Genomic DNA, 18777 nt, shown 5'->3' with positions numbered 1-18777 from the left:
ACCCATAACCACTCATGACAAATTTTTGGTTCCATCAGGCATTGGGATCCCAACCCAGAATTCCAATGGGCGGGGGAGACTGCGGGAACTATGGGATAGCTTTGGGATAGCTACCCACAGTGCAATGCTCCGGAAGTCGACACTAGCCTCGGTATACGGATGCACACCGCCAAATTAATGTGCTTAGTGTGGCCGTGTGCCCTCGACTTTATACAATCTGTTTCCAAAAAGCAGTTTCTGTAAAATCAGAATAATCCAGTAGTGTAGACATACCCTTGGTGGGAAACACAACTAGGGTGGTCACCTTCTGCAACTGGTATGTTAAATAGAGATCCATTGTGGAGATCATTGGAATCTAATTGGCTTTATTAGTAAGCATAATAGCTTTGGCTTGCTGGATGAAGAGAACTGTTCAAAGAATACAGGAAGCTGGCATGCAAAGTCAAATAAGGCTCTTGTTAATTATACCCAGGAGGCAAACCCAAGCTCAGCAGGTCTGAGTGTTGGACTCCTGTAATAGTTTTGTAATAGAAGGCTTTGGTAATACCATCAATGAGGAGGGGACTGTAAAGATAAGGCCTTTTCCTGTACCCATATAGTAAGGTCTGAGGCCTTTGTCTGAAGCCATATAAAGAGAACAGCAGCTATTAGCCAAGAAGCAGAAAGTCACATCCTCACCTTTCATCTAAATTACATTAAAACAATGTAACATCGAGCTGTTAAGAAGGTGATCCTGGATTGGTTAGAAAATTGTATAGTAATATTTTAGTAAAATGATTGGTTAAGGTATAACTAAGCAGGACTCAAGTTCCACTATATAAACTGGGATCCAAAAGGAAGTTCTTGGGAACCAGCTACAGGATACAGCCCCACAATCAGAGCTGCCAGACCTCAACACCATGCCAACCACGCCATGCAGAGCAGAAGTTGAAGTCCCCAGATGACCTGACTGGCCATCAATTAAAGTTAATCTCCCTGATTGGGAGCGGTGAGCATGGTATGCTTAGCATGTGCATTCTGTTTTGGTGATTGTTATGAAATAGAGGTTAAGTAGGATATTACTGTGTAAGGCTCTTTCACTGGTAAAAGACCCTGCATACTTGCAGAGTGTAAGATTACACCCTGAGTCCATGGAAGGGTAAGGGTGGGTGCCTAAATTAAGAGGGTTATGCCTTGAGCCCACAGAAGGGTAAAGGTGGGTGCCCTACAGCATAAGGTTATGCCTTGAGCCCGGGAGCTGGGTAAAAGTGGATGCCCCTGGAGTATGCGAGTAATAGAGAATTTTGTCTGGGTAACAGTTTGGCAGGATGGGGGTTCATGTGTGGAGAGCTCAGTGGGGGGTTCTGGGTGCAGGATGGGCAAGACTCAGCTGGGGGGGTCTACGCATGGGGCAGGTCTGTATTCATAGGGGTTGGACAGATGGCAGGTGGGTCTGACCTGGCCTGGCTGTGGTATCCCCAGGCCCTCCCCTCCCCCCACAGTGATTTACCGCTCTGCCAGCTGTCAGAAATGATGCACCCATGCTGCTGGGGAGGGGGTGTGATTGCTCTTGCAGCTTCCCCTTTTTCCCCATCAGAAAGTCATTTTTCTGTGAGGAAGCAAAGAAATCTGTGCAGAACATGAATTCTGCATGCGTGCAGTGGCACAGAATGCCCCCCGGAATACTCTTTGTAGGCTAGGGGGCTCTGCAGGGAAGCATGGGATCTGGGTTCAGCAGCAGTGAAGCTACAGAGAGCCAGCCAAGAATAAAATGCATTAAGTTGTTCCTCTCTGGTTTAGGGAGCAGCCTGTTTCCTCTGTCTCTTGTTTTCATTCTGAATTCTAAGTAGTGAAGGAATGTTATCTTGCAACCTTCCAGAAAGAGTACTTTAACTTCTCTGTGGAAGTGCTGTGAACATAATCCAGACAATCCCTGTTCTCTGCAGTGCTGACACATTTGGATGTTACACACTGCATGGGCTGTTTGCATTGATTTTAATTAATTACTGAAATAATATAAACTTGTAAAGGAGCTTTTAATATTCAGCTCTCATACAGTGCTTTTCATCTGTAAATCTCAAACTGCTTAACAAATACCATACACCTCAGTTCACTGATCGCACTGTTGCCAATGCTCGTGATTTTATGGTGAGTCTTGCACTATTTTGGTGTTTTTTCTTAAAGCCTGAACTCTTGCAGTCACGAAAATGTTAAATAGCTCCTAAATCACAAATTCCCCTCCTGCCCCAAAACCTCCATGAGATCCCCCTATGTGTGAAGGCTCCCCTCGTCTATCTCTGGGGGATACAGGGGCTGGATCTGTTGGGGCTTTGGAAGAAGGTAGATGCCTAATAGCCCACGGGTGCCTCTCCAACTCACGCTGCGCCCGCATGGCAGCCTAGGGCTCTGGAGGCGCTGCCGCACTGAAGCCTCCCCGCCGGCAGAGGGCGCTGTCTGGCACGCGCGTTTAACGGGGCTTGTCCTAGTCGGGCCGCCGTCAGGCCGGCCGGATATCCGTGGCTAGACGGAAGCGGGCCGTCCTTTCTTCGGCAGAGCGCGGCCATGGTGAGTACGCGGCCTGGTCCCTGGTCCCGCCATCCGTTGCCATCCGCAGCCTGCCGTGGCCCCGCCGCCGCATCCTGGCCGGGGGAGGGGACTCCGCTGTATGGCGCCGGAGGGAGCCGGGCCGGAGCCCTGAGGCGCTCTCCTGCCCCGGCCCCAGAGATCCCCGCGGGGCCGGGTGGGAATAGCGGGTTCCCCGAATTCCTGCCGCGACTCGCGCTGCCCCTGGCGGCGGAGCGGGTGCTGGACTTGGCCGCCGAGCGGGCACGGGGTGGGGAAGGACCGGCCCGAGCAGCTGGCGTGACTCCGGCGCACACGCGGCGTGAAGGGAGCTCGGCCGGGTGCGCACAGGGTAACGCGGCTAGGGCTGTGCGTGGAGCTGCGTGCGGGGTGTTACATGGCAGCGTTAATCTGAAGTCTTGCAGGTATTGAGGCGGCCAGTTCGGAGAGGGGATTGTGGTGGTAATATGCGGAGAAGGATACTGCGGTACGTTTCCGCTTCGCAGCTCCTCATTCTGTGTGTTAACAGAACCACAGGTTCTTAGGAACAACTACTTCGTGAGCAGCTTAGTAGTGTCTTAATCTATTTTTTTTCTACCTGAGGCTCGGGGTCCCAAGAAGCACCTGAAGCGCGTAGCAGCTCCAAAGCATTGGATGCTGGATAAATTGACAGGAGTCTTTGTAAGTATCTCTTTTTGAATTCTGCACCTCAAAATAAAAAAAAAAAAAATTACCGGTTTCATAGCTGGAATGTTTGCCTCCTTTTAATCTGCCTGTATTTGGCCTGGTAGGCAATTGGCAGCTTCTGTGAGGTTTCAGAGTAGCAGCCTGGTTAGTCTATATCAGGAAAAAGAACAGGAGTACCTGTGGCACCTTTGAGACTAACAAATGTTAGTCTCGAAGGTGCCACAGGTACTCCTGTTCTTTTTGTGAGGTTTCAGCCTCCACAAATCTTTGTCATAATTTGCCCACTGGTGGCAAGTTAGAGAAAATTATCTTGGTTGGTGACCACTTGGTTAACTTGGCAAGGGTTGTTCAGGGAGATTTAGAGTGGAGTTTGTAAGAGAGGGAGGTCCTCCACATTTGTGTAATGTATTAATACAGTTATTGGGTTGGCTTGTCAAAGAATAACTCAAATGTTTAGACCTAGGGACTGTTGTTGAGTGTTCCCCTACTGCAGCTGTCTCTGGCATACAAGGAGCAAGGCTGTCTGTGAGCCAGTGGGATCCAAACTTTATGAAATTGTGAAGAAATCATAAGTCTAACCTAGTATTTATTGAGCATGTACTGTTTCTGTTTTGGAAGATGGGTTTTGCTGTTTGCTGATGTGATTGAACAGCTGGCAGAAACTTAATTTTTCTTCTGTTTGTAGGCACCCCGTCCATCAACAGGTCCCCACAAATTGCGGGAATGCCTTCCACTCATCATCTTCCTTAGGAACAGACTCAAGTATGCCCTGACAGGAGATGAGGTCAAGAAGATCTGCATGCAGAGGTTCATCAAGATTGATGGAAAAGTCCGTACTGACATCACCTATCCTGCTGGCTTCATGGGTGAGTGGAGACAAATCCTGGGATAGATGGTGAGGATTGGGGCAAATGCTCAGCTTAATAAACTGTTGCATGGCAAAAAATGAACCTTTCATCACCATGCCGTGAAAGCCAGTGTTTGAACTGGGTGGATGGGGCGGCTGTTGCTGTGCAGTGTGGTTTGTGTTGGTTATGTTTTAAGTGCATATTTCACCAGAGGCCATAATTGGCCAAAACCAGCAATTGGTGCATTATTGACACACTTGCTCCTGATTCTGACAGTGAAGGTAGTTTCTGTGAACCTCAAGAGGTTAAACAGAAGAGAGCAGCTAGCTGACTCTTCAGAACTGTTGGCTTGTGTTCCCAGTTGAACAAATTGCATAAAACTACCTTTTTCTGAGCATGCTTGTGCTGATACTGTGATTTGTGCTAAGAAATGTTATCATTGGCAAATTTGCTGTTACTTGGCAGTTGGTCAAACAGAAAATAAACCAAGTATATGTAGCGTGATTCTTTTTATTATACCCAGGAAAGTCCAATATTTTGTGAGGTTTGCAGTTGTACTGGGATGTTGTTGGCCTTGCTTAAGCATTGGACTCTGCCTGTAGTTGCTTTGATTTAGTTTTAAGTTGCATACTGCCACTAGTATTAGTAACACATATTTGCAACCTCTGAGTGGTCCTTTGCACCTGGAACTACTTTCCAACTTATCTGACCTGAGTCTTGCATAGCCCACTATTCCATGACTCATTCTAATTGTAGCCATTTGCGTAGTCTGGTAGCTATTCAAGAGTGGGGGCTTATGTCAACATGTCTGACCCACTCTACAGAGTTTTTATATGCTTCATGGTTCTATATAAATGAGAACTCTTCACTGATGGTGGAACCTCTAGTGTGAATGCTACCGAATGGGGTAGCTTTCAAGCTGTGATAAAGGCCTAAGAACCTGGAAATGCCTCTCCTAATGAATTTGTTTTTAACCAGATGTCATCAGTATTGAGAAGACAGGTGAGCACTTCCGCCTGGTATATGACACCAAGGGTCGTTTTGCAGTTCACCGCATCACAGCTGAAGAGGCCAAGGTGAGCCCCTCTCTCTGGCAGTGTATGGGAATGTTTTGTTTCTGAACTTGTTGCAGCCATCAAAGCAGCTGAGTTTTGCTGCAGGTATCAAAACTGCCACGTGCATAAATCTAAAAGTTAGTGTCAGTCCTACTGCCTTGAGAGAGAATCTGAGCCATTCAACGTACCAGGTGCAGTCTCCATGGGGTTAAAGGGGAAGTGGTGAGGGCTTATGTAGTCTCCATACACAGAAAGGTGCAGCTGGCTGTCCAGTACATGACAGTCCAAAGTGGGCTCTTTATTATCCTTGCTGTAAGCCTTCCCTGGAGCCTTTTGCCTGGGGTGCATGTGCAGCCGTTCATTGGAGTGTTTACAAAGTGCTTGCTGAAGCATCACAGAGTGCAAATGGTCATAATACACAGTGGGCTACAAGATTAGAGGAGGAATACAGCTGTGCTAAAATGAACCACTTTACATGACATTAACTGTCTGTTTCTTCACTGAAGACCTGGCACGTGGGTTCCCCTGTGGGCAAACATTCGCTCTGGTGCACTCCCAAGTTGTTGTGCAGTCTGCTACTCTCCCTGCATCTATGTTCAAACTAGCCCCTTCTCTCCAGAAGGCTCTAAAATGATGCTTTAGACCAAGGGGTAGTCAATACATGGGCAGTGGGCCAAATCTGGACTGCCAGATGCTTTTGAATAGAACCCAAACTCTTTTTATTTGCTACTTATTATTGTTGGGTTTTTTATCATTTTCTCTGGAGTCTGGACCTCGACTATACCTTGACCAAGAAATTTGTACCTTGACAAAAAAATAATTGATTATCCCTTCTTTTGCTCTGGGAGGTTGCACCAGATTAACCAATGTAGATTACTGTGACTTTAAATTGAGTACAGTTCTAGTACAGACAAAGCCTTGTTTTTACCAAATGCTCAAAGCAGAATTTTCTGAGTGCAGTAAATATTAAACCTGCCTGTAAGTTCCTTTGCTTTAAACAAACAATTATATCGTGTCTGATCAAGTTCTAAGACTTGATCCCTGTTTTGCAACAGTAAAAATTGGAATGAATTGCTCAAGATGTCTGCGCCAATATTCTGTAACTGGTGGTGCGTGAATTGTCACTTATTTGGGGAAGTTGGTATCTGTGGAAGAAATGGCCATTGGGTTGGGTCCAGGGGTCCTGGTCACTGGAGTAATCTCAGACTCACTAGTGGTTTCATCTGTCTTTTTAAATTGGAAGTTTCAGGGATATCTGAAAACTGCTGGCCTTATTTGTGTTTGTATACAAAATCTGTTCTTGATGGACGGCATGGAGCTCAGGAAGGGCAGGTGCGAGCTGTAAAACAAAATGGCTATTAACTGGATATGACTCAGCAAAGCTTCTCAAATTCAAATGTGAAGTCAAAACCTTTGTACTGACTTAGACAGACACTAAAATAATGGTTCTACAACTCTTACATCAGAGAACTTATGTCAGTGTGGCTGTTCTGTGAAATTACATGTGATACCTTGCTTAAGTGTTCTTAGTTTAGAAAACAACAAATATTTCTACTCGTAACTGCCAGCCCTGTGGTTTGGCTGGGTTAGTTCTGCCATACATATAATCTCACTAGTAGACGCTGTAGGCCAAATCACTCCCTCAGCGACACTTGTTCGTTCCCCTTCGTTGCCATTTAGTATTGCACAAGTGTCTGATGGGATAATTTGGTCTACAAAAGTGTCTCCTATTGGTAGTACATGAACAGGAAAGGTCTCAGCTTGGCTCCCAGATCCCAGGAGGAGATTTTAGGGCTGGTAGTTAGAGGAAAACATCATTTTACTTATAAACTCAGCAGTTGGGATCTAAGAGAGGCACAATGGGCACATCTTCATGGTGCTGCTTTTGGCTATACTTCTGAGTAGAACCATGCTAAAATCTCTCTGTGGACACCTCCCCTCCCAATCTAGATCTTTTGGAGCACTTGGGTTATCTAGAAAGTAAAATTAGGGTAGCATTAGGAGGAGGTGAAAATAAACTTGCTTTGTTGCAGTGGGGATGGGTATGTACAGTACTCAATGTCTGACTGCTCTAATCTCCACGCTACGCTGTAGTCTGGTTCTCTCCTGTATTTGCTGCCCTCTCAGCTATGTTGTGACTCTCAGATTTGATCACTGTTAAATTTCCCCACAGAGACATGAAGTACCCATGTAGGGGTCAGAGGTTAGAAAGCCATTAGCTTTGTAGACCACATGAAAGGGTTATGGCAACTGCTGTTGGTCATGGGCCACAGTCTGGGAACCAACACTGGAAGCAAAATCTGGAAATCAGCTTTTCTTCTACTCACCTGCCAGGTTCACAGTTCCCTTTGTAAGAGGCCTTCAGCTTGTGTCAGGGAGCACAGAACTCTGATCTGAAAAGCCTGAAGTGCAGTGTAATTTGTGTTCAAAATCGACTTAGCCTCAAGCTATGTCTCTTGTTACTGAGCTGGGATGTCAGTGAATACCTCTGCTGACCTGCCCAAGGCCAGCAGCAAGACAGTCGTGGTGGAAGTGCTGAGGGGGGGAGAGTTGCTCCCTTTAACTTCACTCTGGAGTAAATGAGTATTTTGAAAGCCTCTTAGTTGGACACTTTGTTCTGGAGTGGAGATTGGCCTCTGCCCTCGGCACATGGCTTATCGAGCAGTGCTGATGCTGTTGTGCAGAGGTGATGCTTCATATGTTGTATCTAGGTCCTTCCCTGAGCCATATAAGCTATCAGTCTAGTCTGCTTGCATTCATTGCTGTTGGCTTGTGTTCACAGTACAAGCTGTGCAAGGTGAGGAAGATATTTGTGGGCACTAAAGGAATCCCTCACCTGGTGACCCATGATGCCCGTACCATCCGCTACCCAGATCCCCTCATCAAGGTGAATGACACTATCCAGATTGACCTTGAGACTGGCAAGATCACAGACTTCATCAAGTTTGACACAGGTACATCGTTCCATCTCCTCCCGCACTCAGCTCTCCAAAATAGGAGACATGGGGTTTGAATAAATGGGGTTATAGCATCCCCCCTTCAAAGGGAAGAAGGCATTTAGCTGAGCTGCACTGTCTGTGGGATCCGATTTCATTAGATGAGCACTGAGTGGGCTTGGAGGTGCCATAGCAGTTGCACAGTCCCATGTCCAAGTGTAACAGCAATACTGACTTCCTGGTTTTAGACCACTGTGTGCTATAGCTGCTGAGGAACTTACTGAATGAAAATTGGCACATCTAACATTTAGGTAGCAGCACCTGGGGTATATCACTTTTTGCCATGTGGAAATAAAATAGGCAATGCCCTTGGGCTAACTGTTGCCTGTTGTAAGGTGAGCATTTGATTCCAGGAGCGGGAGGAAAATTTCTAGATTATAGATGTTTCACTGCTCCTTCCTTGTCACACTCCAGATATAAGATCCCCCAGTGTACATTGTTTATGATGTCTGGTGCTGTTTCAGATGAGGCATCTCTCTGAAATGTGGATTGCCAAAGACTATCTTAAGGCAGGTCTTCACTTGAAATACTGCATCTGCACAGACACAGCGCTGTCCCCTCTGGTGCTTAGGTTGGTATAACTATTGAACAGGGATGGATTATTCTCCACAGAACGACATAGTTACACTGAAGTAATTTTGTGGTGTAGACCAGGGCCAAATCTTAATTTCTGTTTCTCAGTAGGGTCTTCTCCACAGGCAGCGTAGGGGTTCATGTTTCTAGTGCTGTTATATAATGCTGACGGGGGAAACGCTTCTGCTAGTCCCGCAAGGAGAGAAGATGGTTCTCTAGTTGTTCTGGCAGAGGAGGCCCTCCATGTGTGCCCTGGGGGAGGAATAGGGACTCTTCCTGGCTTTACTCAGACTCAGTGCACAGGGGCTTGAGTGGGGGAAAGTGGAAGAGCCCCAATGCCTGCACTTGTATTGCATTTTTTGGTTGTAGACTGTTCCTCCCCCTCCCCCCCCAAAAAAGGGGAAAAAAAAGGCAGCATGATGTTTACTCTTCCCTTTCCCAAACCAGAAGGGGTGCTGCATGCATTTGGGTTTGCAGCATGGAACACACAGTTCATCACTGCAGTTGCAATAATCCCTCACCCTTGTGTTGCATTTGTGTCTTGTGGAGGGGCTGACAGTAACCCTTTCACATAACATCTTGTGCCATGCTAAGGCAGTAACACATGCAACTTTGATGTGCAGTTGTATGTAAATTCTTCTAAATTTGATGCGCCACATCTCAGCTTCAGTATTGATCAAGGCAGGAGCTTAAAAAAAGCCCTGATTTCTTTAACTGATTTCTTCATGTTGATCGTCACTTCCAGTAGGACAGTGCTGATGGGGTTGGAGAAACCTGGGTCATAAAAGTGAAACACTTGGTCTCAAAAATAACACACCCTTACCTCCCATGTTTCAAACTTTGAAAAACCAAGTTACTTATTTTGTCCTGATGGTCTCTAAATCATTTTTGGTGCTTTGAGGGTCCCTCTGTATAGTGCAGTCTTTCGGATAAGAGGAGTGAGGTTATGACCAGTAGGAATAAAACTGGGTGGATGAAATATGACTGCATTGGAATAAAGCAGTGAACACCAGCTTCTCACTGCAACTGTTCACATTTGGTGTAAACTTACAGATTTAGCTTGCGCCTCTGTCTGTGGACTTGCATGGCCTGAGGTGGCCTCACTTGTTGGACAGTCAGCCTGATTGTAGTAGGTCATTGGGTGCCAACACAACTAATAGGACCATGTGCCTTGTCAGATCTTTTGTCTTTGTAGCATCTTGGTCTGACTGGTAGGGTTTCTGCTTGACCTCTGTACTGGGGCATTAGCTTAGTGCAGCAGCATCTGACCAGACAGTGGTCCACACAGGGTACAAATGATGATGCACATTGTCATAAAGGGCGTGGGGTTTATTCAGATTCACAAACTCATTAACGGTCTTCCTTCCACTTAGGTAACCTGTGTATGGTGACTGGTGGTGCTAACTTGGGCCGTATTGGTGTGATCACTAACCGGGAGAGACACCCAGGTTCGTTCGATGTGGTGCACGTGAAGGATGCCAATGGCAACAGCTTTGCCACCAGGCTCTCTAACATTTTTGTTATTGGCAAAGTAAGTGTGAGCTAATAGAACCCCTGTTGCTTTTCCTCTCCGTGTTACGGCTTTTGCTGAAGAGCCTCCTGCTGGATAGATGTCTCACTTAGAGGGAAGGGGAAAACAAGGTGCTAACTGCAAGAGAGATGGATGTGTTCCCAAATTAGTTCTGAGCTTGTTCTGTCTGAAGCTGCTGCTGTCCATAGCAAAAGTTAAACAGTGGCTGGGGCTGCCATCTGGCTCCACTCTATGTGGTCCCAACCTCCTACAGACTGTGGCCTGTTCACATGGCTTTCCTCACAGCCACATTAGTTGTAATGCAAACATTTTTGACCAAAACAGCCAAATTGCTCCGTGAATGTGCAGAAACCATTGTGTGCGCTGAATTGAAAAGTGGTGACCTCAGGGCACTGGCTGTGAACCATAAGCAGAGCACACCCACTCATGCAGGCCATTTTCCCATGAACGTGTCCTCTGGCTGAGGAACCTGAGAGCAAATTGTGGGTTCTGATCAGCTAGCAGAGGTCACTCTACAAAGCAACAAGGTGCTGTGCTGTGCTAATGGAAATCCACCTGCTCTTTACCATGTTAGCCAGAAGGGACCCTGTGATAATCTAGCCCCTCTCCAGTGTAACACTCACAGGCCCTAGAACTACCCTGAAATAATTCCCTGTCTGAGCTACAGCAGATTGTTTAGAAAAACATCCAGTCTTGACTTTAAAACCACCAGTGATGGCAAAGCCACCACAGCCCCTGGTAAATTGTTCCAATGGTTAATTACTCTCATGGGGTCCCGTTCTGAAAGAGGGTGTCTGTTCGAGGCCTGAGACCAAAGTAGGGTGGCCTCAGTAAGGCTGCAGAGGGGTCACAGTTGCAGTTACCCCAGATACAGTGACTAGGTGGATGACTAGTTAACTGCTTAAGGGGCAGTGTACAAGTCACTAAAGGCTCTTGACCAAACAGCAAGCATTAGGAGCACAGTCTTTGCTCATTGAATACAGTATTTTAAAAATAGTTGCATACAAGTAACTCATTATTTGTACTTCTAGCAGCAAGGAAAAGGAACAGGTATTAGAATATGCTTTGGACAAATTAGCCCAGCCATTACGGTCTGATTCTTCAAAGTAGTAAATGCCCTCAGCTCCCACTGATCTCGATGGGAGAGGAGGATGCCTGCCGTGTACAGGCTCGGACCATAAGAAGGAATATATATATATATATATATATATATATATATATATATATATATATATATATATATATATATATATATATATATAATATAAAAATAAATAAAATTGGGGCATTTTGCACCAATGCCGCAGTACATGATGGATAACAAATTCCTGCAGCTATGTAGCCTTTATATTGTCAAAGAGCTATCTAGGAAGGAGGCAGGGATTCGGCTGCTAGTACAAAATTCATAGACCATGTGTGTCCCTGGTTTAACCCCACTGACCTGTGGGACACCAGATTGAATTTAGGCTTGTGCCTATCCATAAGTTCTGTCACTCAGTAAACTATACTGTTTGGCTATACTGGATCTGTGCAGAGATGCTTGAGTTATGTCCTGCATGTAGGGGAAATGTTCCACTTTTTTTTAATGGAGATATCCGATCTCCTAGAGTGGGAAGGGACCTTGAAAGGTCATAGAGTCCAGCCCCCTGCCTTCACTAGCAGGACCAAGTACTGATTTTTGCCCCTGATGCCTAAGTGGCCCCCTCAAGGACTGAACTCACAACCCTGGGTTTAGCAGGCCAGTGCTCAAATCACTGAGCTATCCCTGTTGATCCTGTAATCTGGGTTTGACTGATGAGCTGGAACTAGGGAATGCACTGGCAGAGCAGCTGACTACCCTTGCATTTCAAGATTAACTTTACTTTGATCCCCATGATGGATTTCTTATGAAAGACTAAGGTCTTGTCTAAACAAGGATTTGTTAAACTGGTTTAACTAAACTGGTACAAATCCATGTGTGGCTGCTCTTGTTCTGCTTTGAAGCATTTATTTCAGCATAGCTTAAATCTGTTCCTAATAGACTTAAGCTAAACTGAAATGAGTGTCCATGCAGCCTTTTGCATCTGTTTTAACTGAATCTGTTTCTAAATTCCACCTTACCACAAAGTTGCACCAATGAATTTAACAAGCCCTTAGAAGCTGCTGCAAAGAGAACAGAATTTACTTCTCAAGAGGGAGGTTCTCTTAGCCTGGAATAACATGGAGGGAGAGGGGGGCGTAGTCTGGAGTTGGGTGAAGCATCCATACAGTGAAGGTTGCTTGATTGTACAGTGTTATGATTCTCCCCTCTTGTTTTAGGGTAACAAGCCATGGATCTCCCTGCCTCGTGGAAAGGGAATCCGTCTGACCATTGCTGAAGAGAGAGACAAGAGACTGGCAGCCAAACAGAGCAGCAGTTAAACCCTCAAAAGTGGACAAACAGCAGGCCATTTCCTTTGTCAAATAAAATTGTTACCAACTAAAACACTGCCTTTTTCCCCACCCTCTGAACACCAGTTCTTGCAGCCTGTGGCTCTGATAAGCTGACAGTGCACTGCAGGCTACCAAATCACAGGACTCTGGTCACTCTAGAATACTAGGTCACATGAAGCAGCTGAGCTACTACCTGTCCCAGATTCTAACCTAAAGTTGGGAGGTGATGAAGACTCATTGCTACTGGGGTCTTAAGACCTGCCAGTTGTAAGAAAGTTTCTTCACAAAGCCACAGTCCTCTAATGCTTTTCCCTTTAGAGTAAGGATTCTCAAATTGGGGGTTGACCCTTTAGGGTCATGAGGTTATGGGGGGGGGGTCTCGTCATGAGCTCTCTGCCTCAACCCCCAAACTCTGCTTCACCTGCAGCATTTATAATAGTGTGAAATATTAAAAAATGTATTTTTAATTTGTAAGGGAGGTTGCTGTGTGAAAGGGTTCACCAATGCTAAAGTTTAACCACTGCCTTAGAGGCTGTCTGCTGCCTCCCAACAAAATAAAACAAAAGGGTTATCATATTTTGTATATCTGCACAACAGCTTCATCTAATATAGACAGATCTTCAGAGACAAAGCAGAAGAGGTGGGTTTATGACCAAACTGCTGGTAGCTCGGGTTTTTGTACATATGTAACATCTTGCCCTACTACATCGTTTTCTGTGACCCTGGCCCAGCCTGGATCATGGATTGTTGCTCCTCCACCCTATTGATACAGTAAATCTGAGTTGACTAAAGACAGGAAGGCCTCTTACGCTGACACAGTAGAAACCTCAGAGTTTGAGGGTGAAAAAAAATTGACAAAGTAAGAAAATGGTTTCTGTGCTTTTCATTTGAAGTAAAATGATTAAAAGCTGCATTTTCTTCTGCAGAGTAAAGTTTCTAAGCTGTATTAAGTCAAGAACATTTGAAAGAAGCAGAACATTTGTTTACAAGAAGTGGAAACTTGGACAGATCACTAGGTTGGAATATAAAAATATTGCTTGAGCATACAGGGTTGTAATCAGGAAGGCCAAAACACAACTGAAGTTGCAACTAGCAAGGAATGTGAAGGGAAACAAAAAGGGTTTCTACAGATTTGTTAGCAACAAGAAAAAGGTCAGAGAAAATGTGGGACCCATAATGAATAGAGGAAGCAACCTAGTGACATGATGTGGAAAAAGCTGAAGTACTCAATGCTTTTTTTTTGGCCTCTGTCTTCACAGAAAAGGTCAACTCCCACCCTGCTGTCCTGGGCAACACAGTATGGGGAGGACGTGAGCAGCCCTCAATGGTGAAAGAACAGGTTAAGGACTATTTAGAAAAGCTAGGCATGCAAAAGTCCGTGGGTCTGGACTGAATGCACCCTAGGGTGCTGAGGGAATTGGCTGATGTGATTGCAGAGCCATTGGCCATTATCTTTTGAAAACTGGTGGTGAGCAGGGGAGGTCCCGGATGATTGGAAAAAGGCAAATATCGTACCCATCCTTAAAAAAGGGAAGAAGGAGAACCTAGGGAACTACAGATCAGTCAACCTCATTTCAGTCCCTGGAAAAATCATGGAGCAGGTCCTCAAGGAAACCATTTTGAAACACTTGGAGAGGAAGGTGATCAGGAATAATCAACATGGCTTCACCAAGGGCAAGTCATGTTTGACCAACCTGATTGCCTTCTATGATGAGATGACTTTCTGTGGATATGGGGAAAGCAATGGACATAATATATCTTGACTTTAGCAAAAGGTTTTGATATGGTCTCCCGCAGTAGTATCGCCAGCAAGTTAAAGAAGTATGGCTTGGATGAATGGACTATAAGGTGGATAAAAAGCTGGCTAGACTGTCAGGCTCAACGGGTAGTGATCAATGGCTTGATGTCTAGTTGGCAGCCGGTATCAAGTAGAGTGCCCCACGGGTCAGTCCTGAGGCCGGTTTTGTTCAATGTTTTTATTAACGATCTGGATGATGGGATGGATTGCACCCTCAGCAAGTTTGTGATAACACTAAGCTGGGGAGAGAGGTAGATACACTGGGGAGTAGAGACAGGGTCCAGAGTGACCTAGACAAATTGGAGAGGTGGGCCAAAAGAAATCTGATGAGGTTCAACAAGGACAAGTGCAGAGTCCTGCACTTAGGATGGAAGAATCCCATGCACTGCTATAAACTGGGGACCATCTGGTTAAGCAGCAGTTCTGCAGAAAAGGACCTGGGGATTACAATGGATGAGAAGCTGGATAGGAGTGAGCAATGTGCTCTTGTTGCCAAGAAGGCGAAAGGCATATTGGGCTGCATTAGAAGGAGCATTGCCAGCAGATCAAGGGAAGTGATTATTCCTCTCTAATTGGCACTTGTGAGGCCACATCAGTAATATTGTGTCCAGTTTTGGGCCCCCCACTACAGAAAGGATGTGGACAAATTGGAGAGTCCAGTGGAGGGCAATGGAAATGATCATGGGGCTGGGGCACATGACTTGCAAGGAGAGGCTGAGAGAGCTGGGTTTGTTCAGTCTGCAGAAGAGAAGGGTGAGGGAGGATTTGATAGCCTTCAACTACCTGAAGGGGAGTTCCAAAGAGAATAGAGCTCAGCTGTTCTCAGTGGTGGCAGATGACAGAACAAGGAGCCATACTCTCAAGTTGCAGTGGGGGAGGTTAAAGTTGGATATTGGGAAACACTTGCACTAGGAGGGTAGTGAAGCACTGGAATAGGTTACCTAGGGAGGTGGTAGAATCTCCATCCTTAGACAATATATACCTTCAAGTCAGTGGCACTGCTATGGGTACCCGCATGGCCCCACAGTATGCCAACATCTTTATGGCTGACTTAGAACAACGCTTCCTTAGCTCTCATTCCCTAACGCCCCTACTCTACTTGCGCTACATTGATGACATCTTCATCATCTGGACTCATGGAAAAGAAGCCCTCGGGGAATTTCCACTGTGATTTAAACAATTTCCATCCCACCATCAATCTCAGCCTAGATGAATCCACACAAGCGGTCCATTTCCTAGACTCTACTGTGCTAATAAGCGATGGTCACATAAACACCACCCTATACCGGAAATCCACTGACCGCTATACTTACCTACATGCCTCCAGCTTCCATCCAGGACACACCACACGATCCATTGTCTACAGCCAAGCTCTAGTACAACTGTATTTGCTCCAATCCCTCAGACAGAGATGATAAACACCTACAAGATCTCTATCAAGCATTCTTAAAACTACAATACCCACCTGCTGAAGTAAAAAAACAGATTGACAGAGCCAGAAGAGTACCCAGAAGCCACCTACTACAGGACAGGCCCAAAAAAGAAAATAACAATGCCACTAGCCATCACCTACAGCCCCCAACTAAAACCTCTCCAGTGCATCATCAAAGATCTACAACCTATCCTGAAAGATGATCCCTCACTCTCACAGATCCTGGGAGACAGGCCAGTCCTCGCTTATAGACAGCCTCCCAACCTGAAACAAATACTCACCAGCAGCTGCACACCATACAACATAAACACTAACCCAGGAACCTATCCTTGCAACAAAGCCCAATGCCGGCTCTGTCCACATATCAATTCAAGTGACACCATCATAGGACCTTGTCATGGTATAATACCCCACTTTGAACCTTTGCATTCAAAAGATGGGGTACCAGCATGAATTCCTCTAAGCTCAATTACCAGCTTAGTACTTGTAGCGCTGCCACCAACCAGGAATTCCAGTGACTGGTACATGCCAGTCCCCCCAAAACCTTGCCCGGGGACCCCCAAGACCCAGACCCTCTGGATCTTAACACAAGGAAAGTAAACCCTTTCCCTCACCGTTGCCTCTCCCAGGCTTCCCCTCCCTGGGTTACCCTGGAAGATCACTGTGATTCAAACTCCTTGAATCTTAAAACAGAAAGGAAAATTCACCTTTCCCCCTCCTTCTCTCTCCCCCTCCCAGACTTTCCCTGAGAGAGAAAGTAATCCTAACACAGAGAGAAAATTAACCTTTCTCTCCCCCTTCCCTCCTTTCTCCCCACCAATTCCCTGGTGGATCCAGACCCAGTTGCCTGGGGTCTCACCAGAATGAAAAAACAATCAGGTTCTTAAACAAGAAACTTTTAATTAAAGAGAGAAAAACAGTAAAAATTATCTTTGTAAATTTAAAATGGAATAGGTACAGGGTCTTATAGACTCATAGACTCATAGGTCAGAAGGGACCAATCTGATCATCTAGTCTGACCTCCTGCACAAGGCAGGCCCCAGAACCCCACCCATCCAATTTTATAACAACCCCTATCCCAGGACCGAGTTATTGAAATCCTCAAAAATGGTTTGAAGACCTCAAGCTGCAGAGAAACCACCTTCCAGCTATAGACACTAGGAATACCCTCCCAGCCTAAGTATTCAAGCACAAATTAAAATCCTTTAAGCAAAATACAAATTTGAACTCCTTCCAGCCAAATACACATTTGAACTCCTTCCAACCAAATACACATTTGCAAATAAAGAAAACAACCATAAGCCTAACTCGCTTTATCTACCTAGTACTCACTAGTCTGAACTTATAAGAGCCTGTATCGGAGAGATTGGAGAGAAACCTGGTTGCACGTCTGGTCCCTCTGAGCCCCCAGAGTGAACAACAAGCAAAAACTAACAGCACACACACAAACTTCCCTCGCTCAAGATTTGAAAGTATCCTGTCCTCTGATTGGTCCTCTGGTCAGGTGACAGCCAGGCTCACTGGACTTGTTAACCCTTTACAGGCAAAAGAGACATGAAGTACTCCTGTTCTATTAACCCTTAACTATCTGTTTATGACAGACCTAATCACATCAGCCACGCCATCAAGGGTTCGTCCACCTGCACATCTACCAATGTGATATATGCCATCATGTGCCAGCAATACTCCTCTGCCATGTACATTGGCCAAACCGGACCGTCTCTTCGCAAAAGAATAAATGGACACAAATCTGACATCAGGAATCATAACATTCAAAAACCAGTGGGAGAACACTTCAACCTCTCTAACCACTCAGTGACAGACTTGAAGGTGGCAGTTTTGCAACAAAAAAACTTCAAAAACAGACTCCAAAGAGAGACTGCTGAACTCGAATTAATGTGCAAATTAGACACAATTAACTCAGGCCTTAACAGAGACTGGGAATGGCTGGGTCATTACACTAATTGAATATATTTCCCTATGTTAAGTTCTCCTCACACCTTCTATGGGTCATCTTAATTATCACTTCAAAAGTTTTTTTCCCCCTACTGACGATAGCTCATCTCAGTTGATTAGACTCTTCCTGTTGGTATGCATACTTCCATCTTTTCATGTTCTCTGTATGTATAAATATCTCCTGTCTGTGTGTTCCATTCTGTGCATCTGAAGAAGTGAACTGTAACTCACGAAAGCTCATGCTGAAATAAATTTGTTAGTCTCTAAGGTGCCACAAGTACTCTTGTTCTTTTTCCATCCTTGGAGGTTTTTAAGGCTTGTCTTGACAAATCCCTGTCTGGGATGATTTAGTTGGTGTTGGTCCTGCTTTGAGCAGGGGGTTGGACTAGATGACCTCCTGAGGCCTCTTCCAACCCTAATCTTCTATGAACATTTCAGAGTTATCAACAGCCTCCATTCCTGAGGTTTTCATAAAAGACGGTTACTTACCTTTGTAACTGTTCTTCAAGATGTGTTGCTCATATCCATTGCAATTAGGTGTGCGCGAGCTGTGTGCACGATTGTTGGAAGATTTTTATCCTAGCAACACTCGGTGGGTCAGCTGAGGCACCCCCTGGCGTGGCATGCTTATGGCACCTGATATATGCCCCTGCCGACCCAGCGCCCCCTCAGTTCCTTCTTGCCAACTACTCCGACAGAGGGAAAGGAGGGCGGGTTTGGAATGGATATGAGCAACATATCTCGAAGAACAGCAGTTACAAAGATAAGTAACCGTCTTTTCTTCTTTGAGTGCTTGCTCATATTGATTCCAATTAGGTGACTCTCAAGCCTTACCTAGGCGGTGGGGTCGGAATGAGATGTTGCGGAGTGGAAGACCGCTGAACCAAATGCTGCATCATCCCTGGACTGCTGCACTATGGCATAGTGGGAAGCGAAGGTATGTACTGA

The 18777-nt window shown here is 45.6% G+C and overlaps 1 protein-coding gene and 1 long non-coding RNA gene across 3 annotated transcripts in view; one reads left to right on the top strand and one right to left on the bottom strand.

Moving 5' to 3' along the window:
* The window catches only part of LOC127057093 (uncharacterized), a 256427-nt gene extending 238917 nt beyond the window's left edge, over nt 1–17510 (bottom strand). The window contains exons 1-2 of one of the 2 annotated variants that reach the window (XR_007775997.1): nt 17015–17510; nt 16011–16836 (exon numbers count right to left, since the gene is read on the bottom strand). This is a non-coding gene — a long non-coding RNA (uncharacterized LOC127057093). The remainder of the gene's footprint in view (nt 1–16010; nt 16837–17014) is intronic. The other variant, XR_007775996.1, reaches the window with a different exon arrangement.
* On the top strand, nt 2526–12695 carry RPS4X (ribosomal protein S4 X-linked). Its single transcript, XM_050965672.1, has 7 exons — nt 2526–2544; nt 3145–3222; nt 3914–4094; nt 5055–5152; nt 7914–8085; nt 10074–10231; nt 12530–12695. The coding sequence occupies exons 1-7, from the start codon at nt 2542–2544 to the stop codon at nt 12629–12631; spliced, it is 792 nt and encodes a 263-aa protein (XP_050821629.1). The 5' UTR covers nt 2526–2541; the 3' UTR covers nt 12632–12695.
* Nucleotides 17511–18777: the final 1267 nt, after the last annotated feature.

Source organism: Gopherus flavomarginatus, chromosome 8 (genome assembly GCF_025201925.1).
Source record: "Gopherus flavomarginatus isolate rGopFla2 chromosome 8, rGopFla2.mat.asm, whole genome shotgun sequence".
Classification (NCBI taxonomy): domain Eukaryota; kingdom Metazoa; phylum Chordata; order Testudines; family Testudinidae; genus Gopherus; species Gopherus flavomarginatus.
The sequence above is the reverse complement of the archived record's forward strand: the minus strand, read 5'-3'. Positions and strand labels throughout refer to the sequence as shown.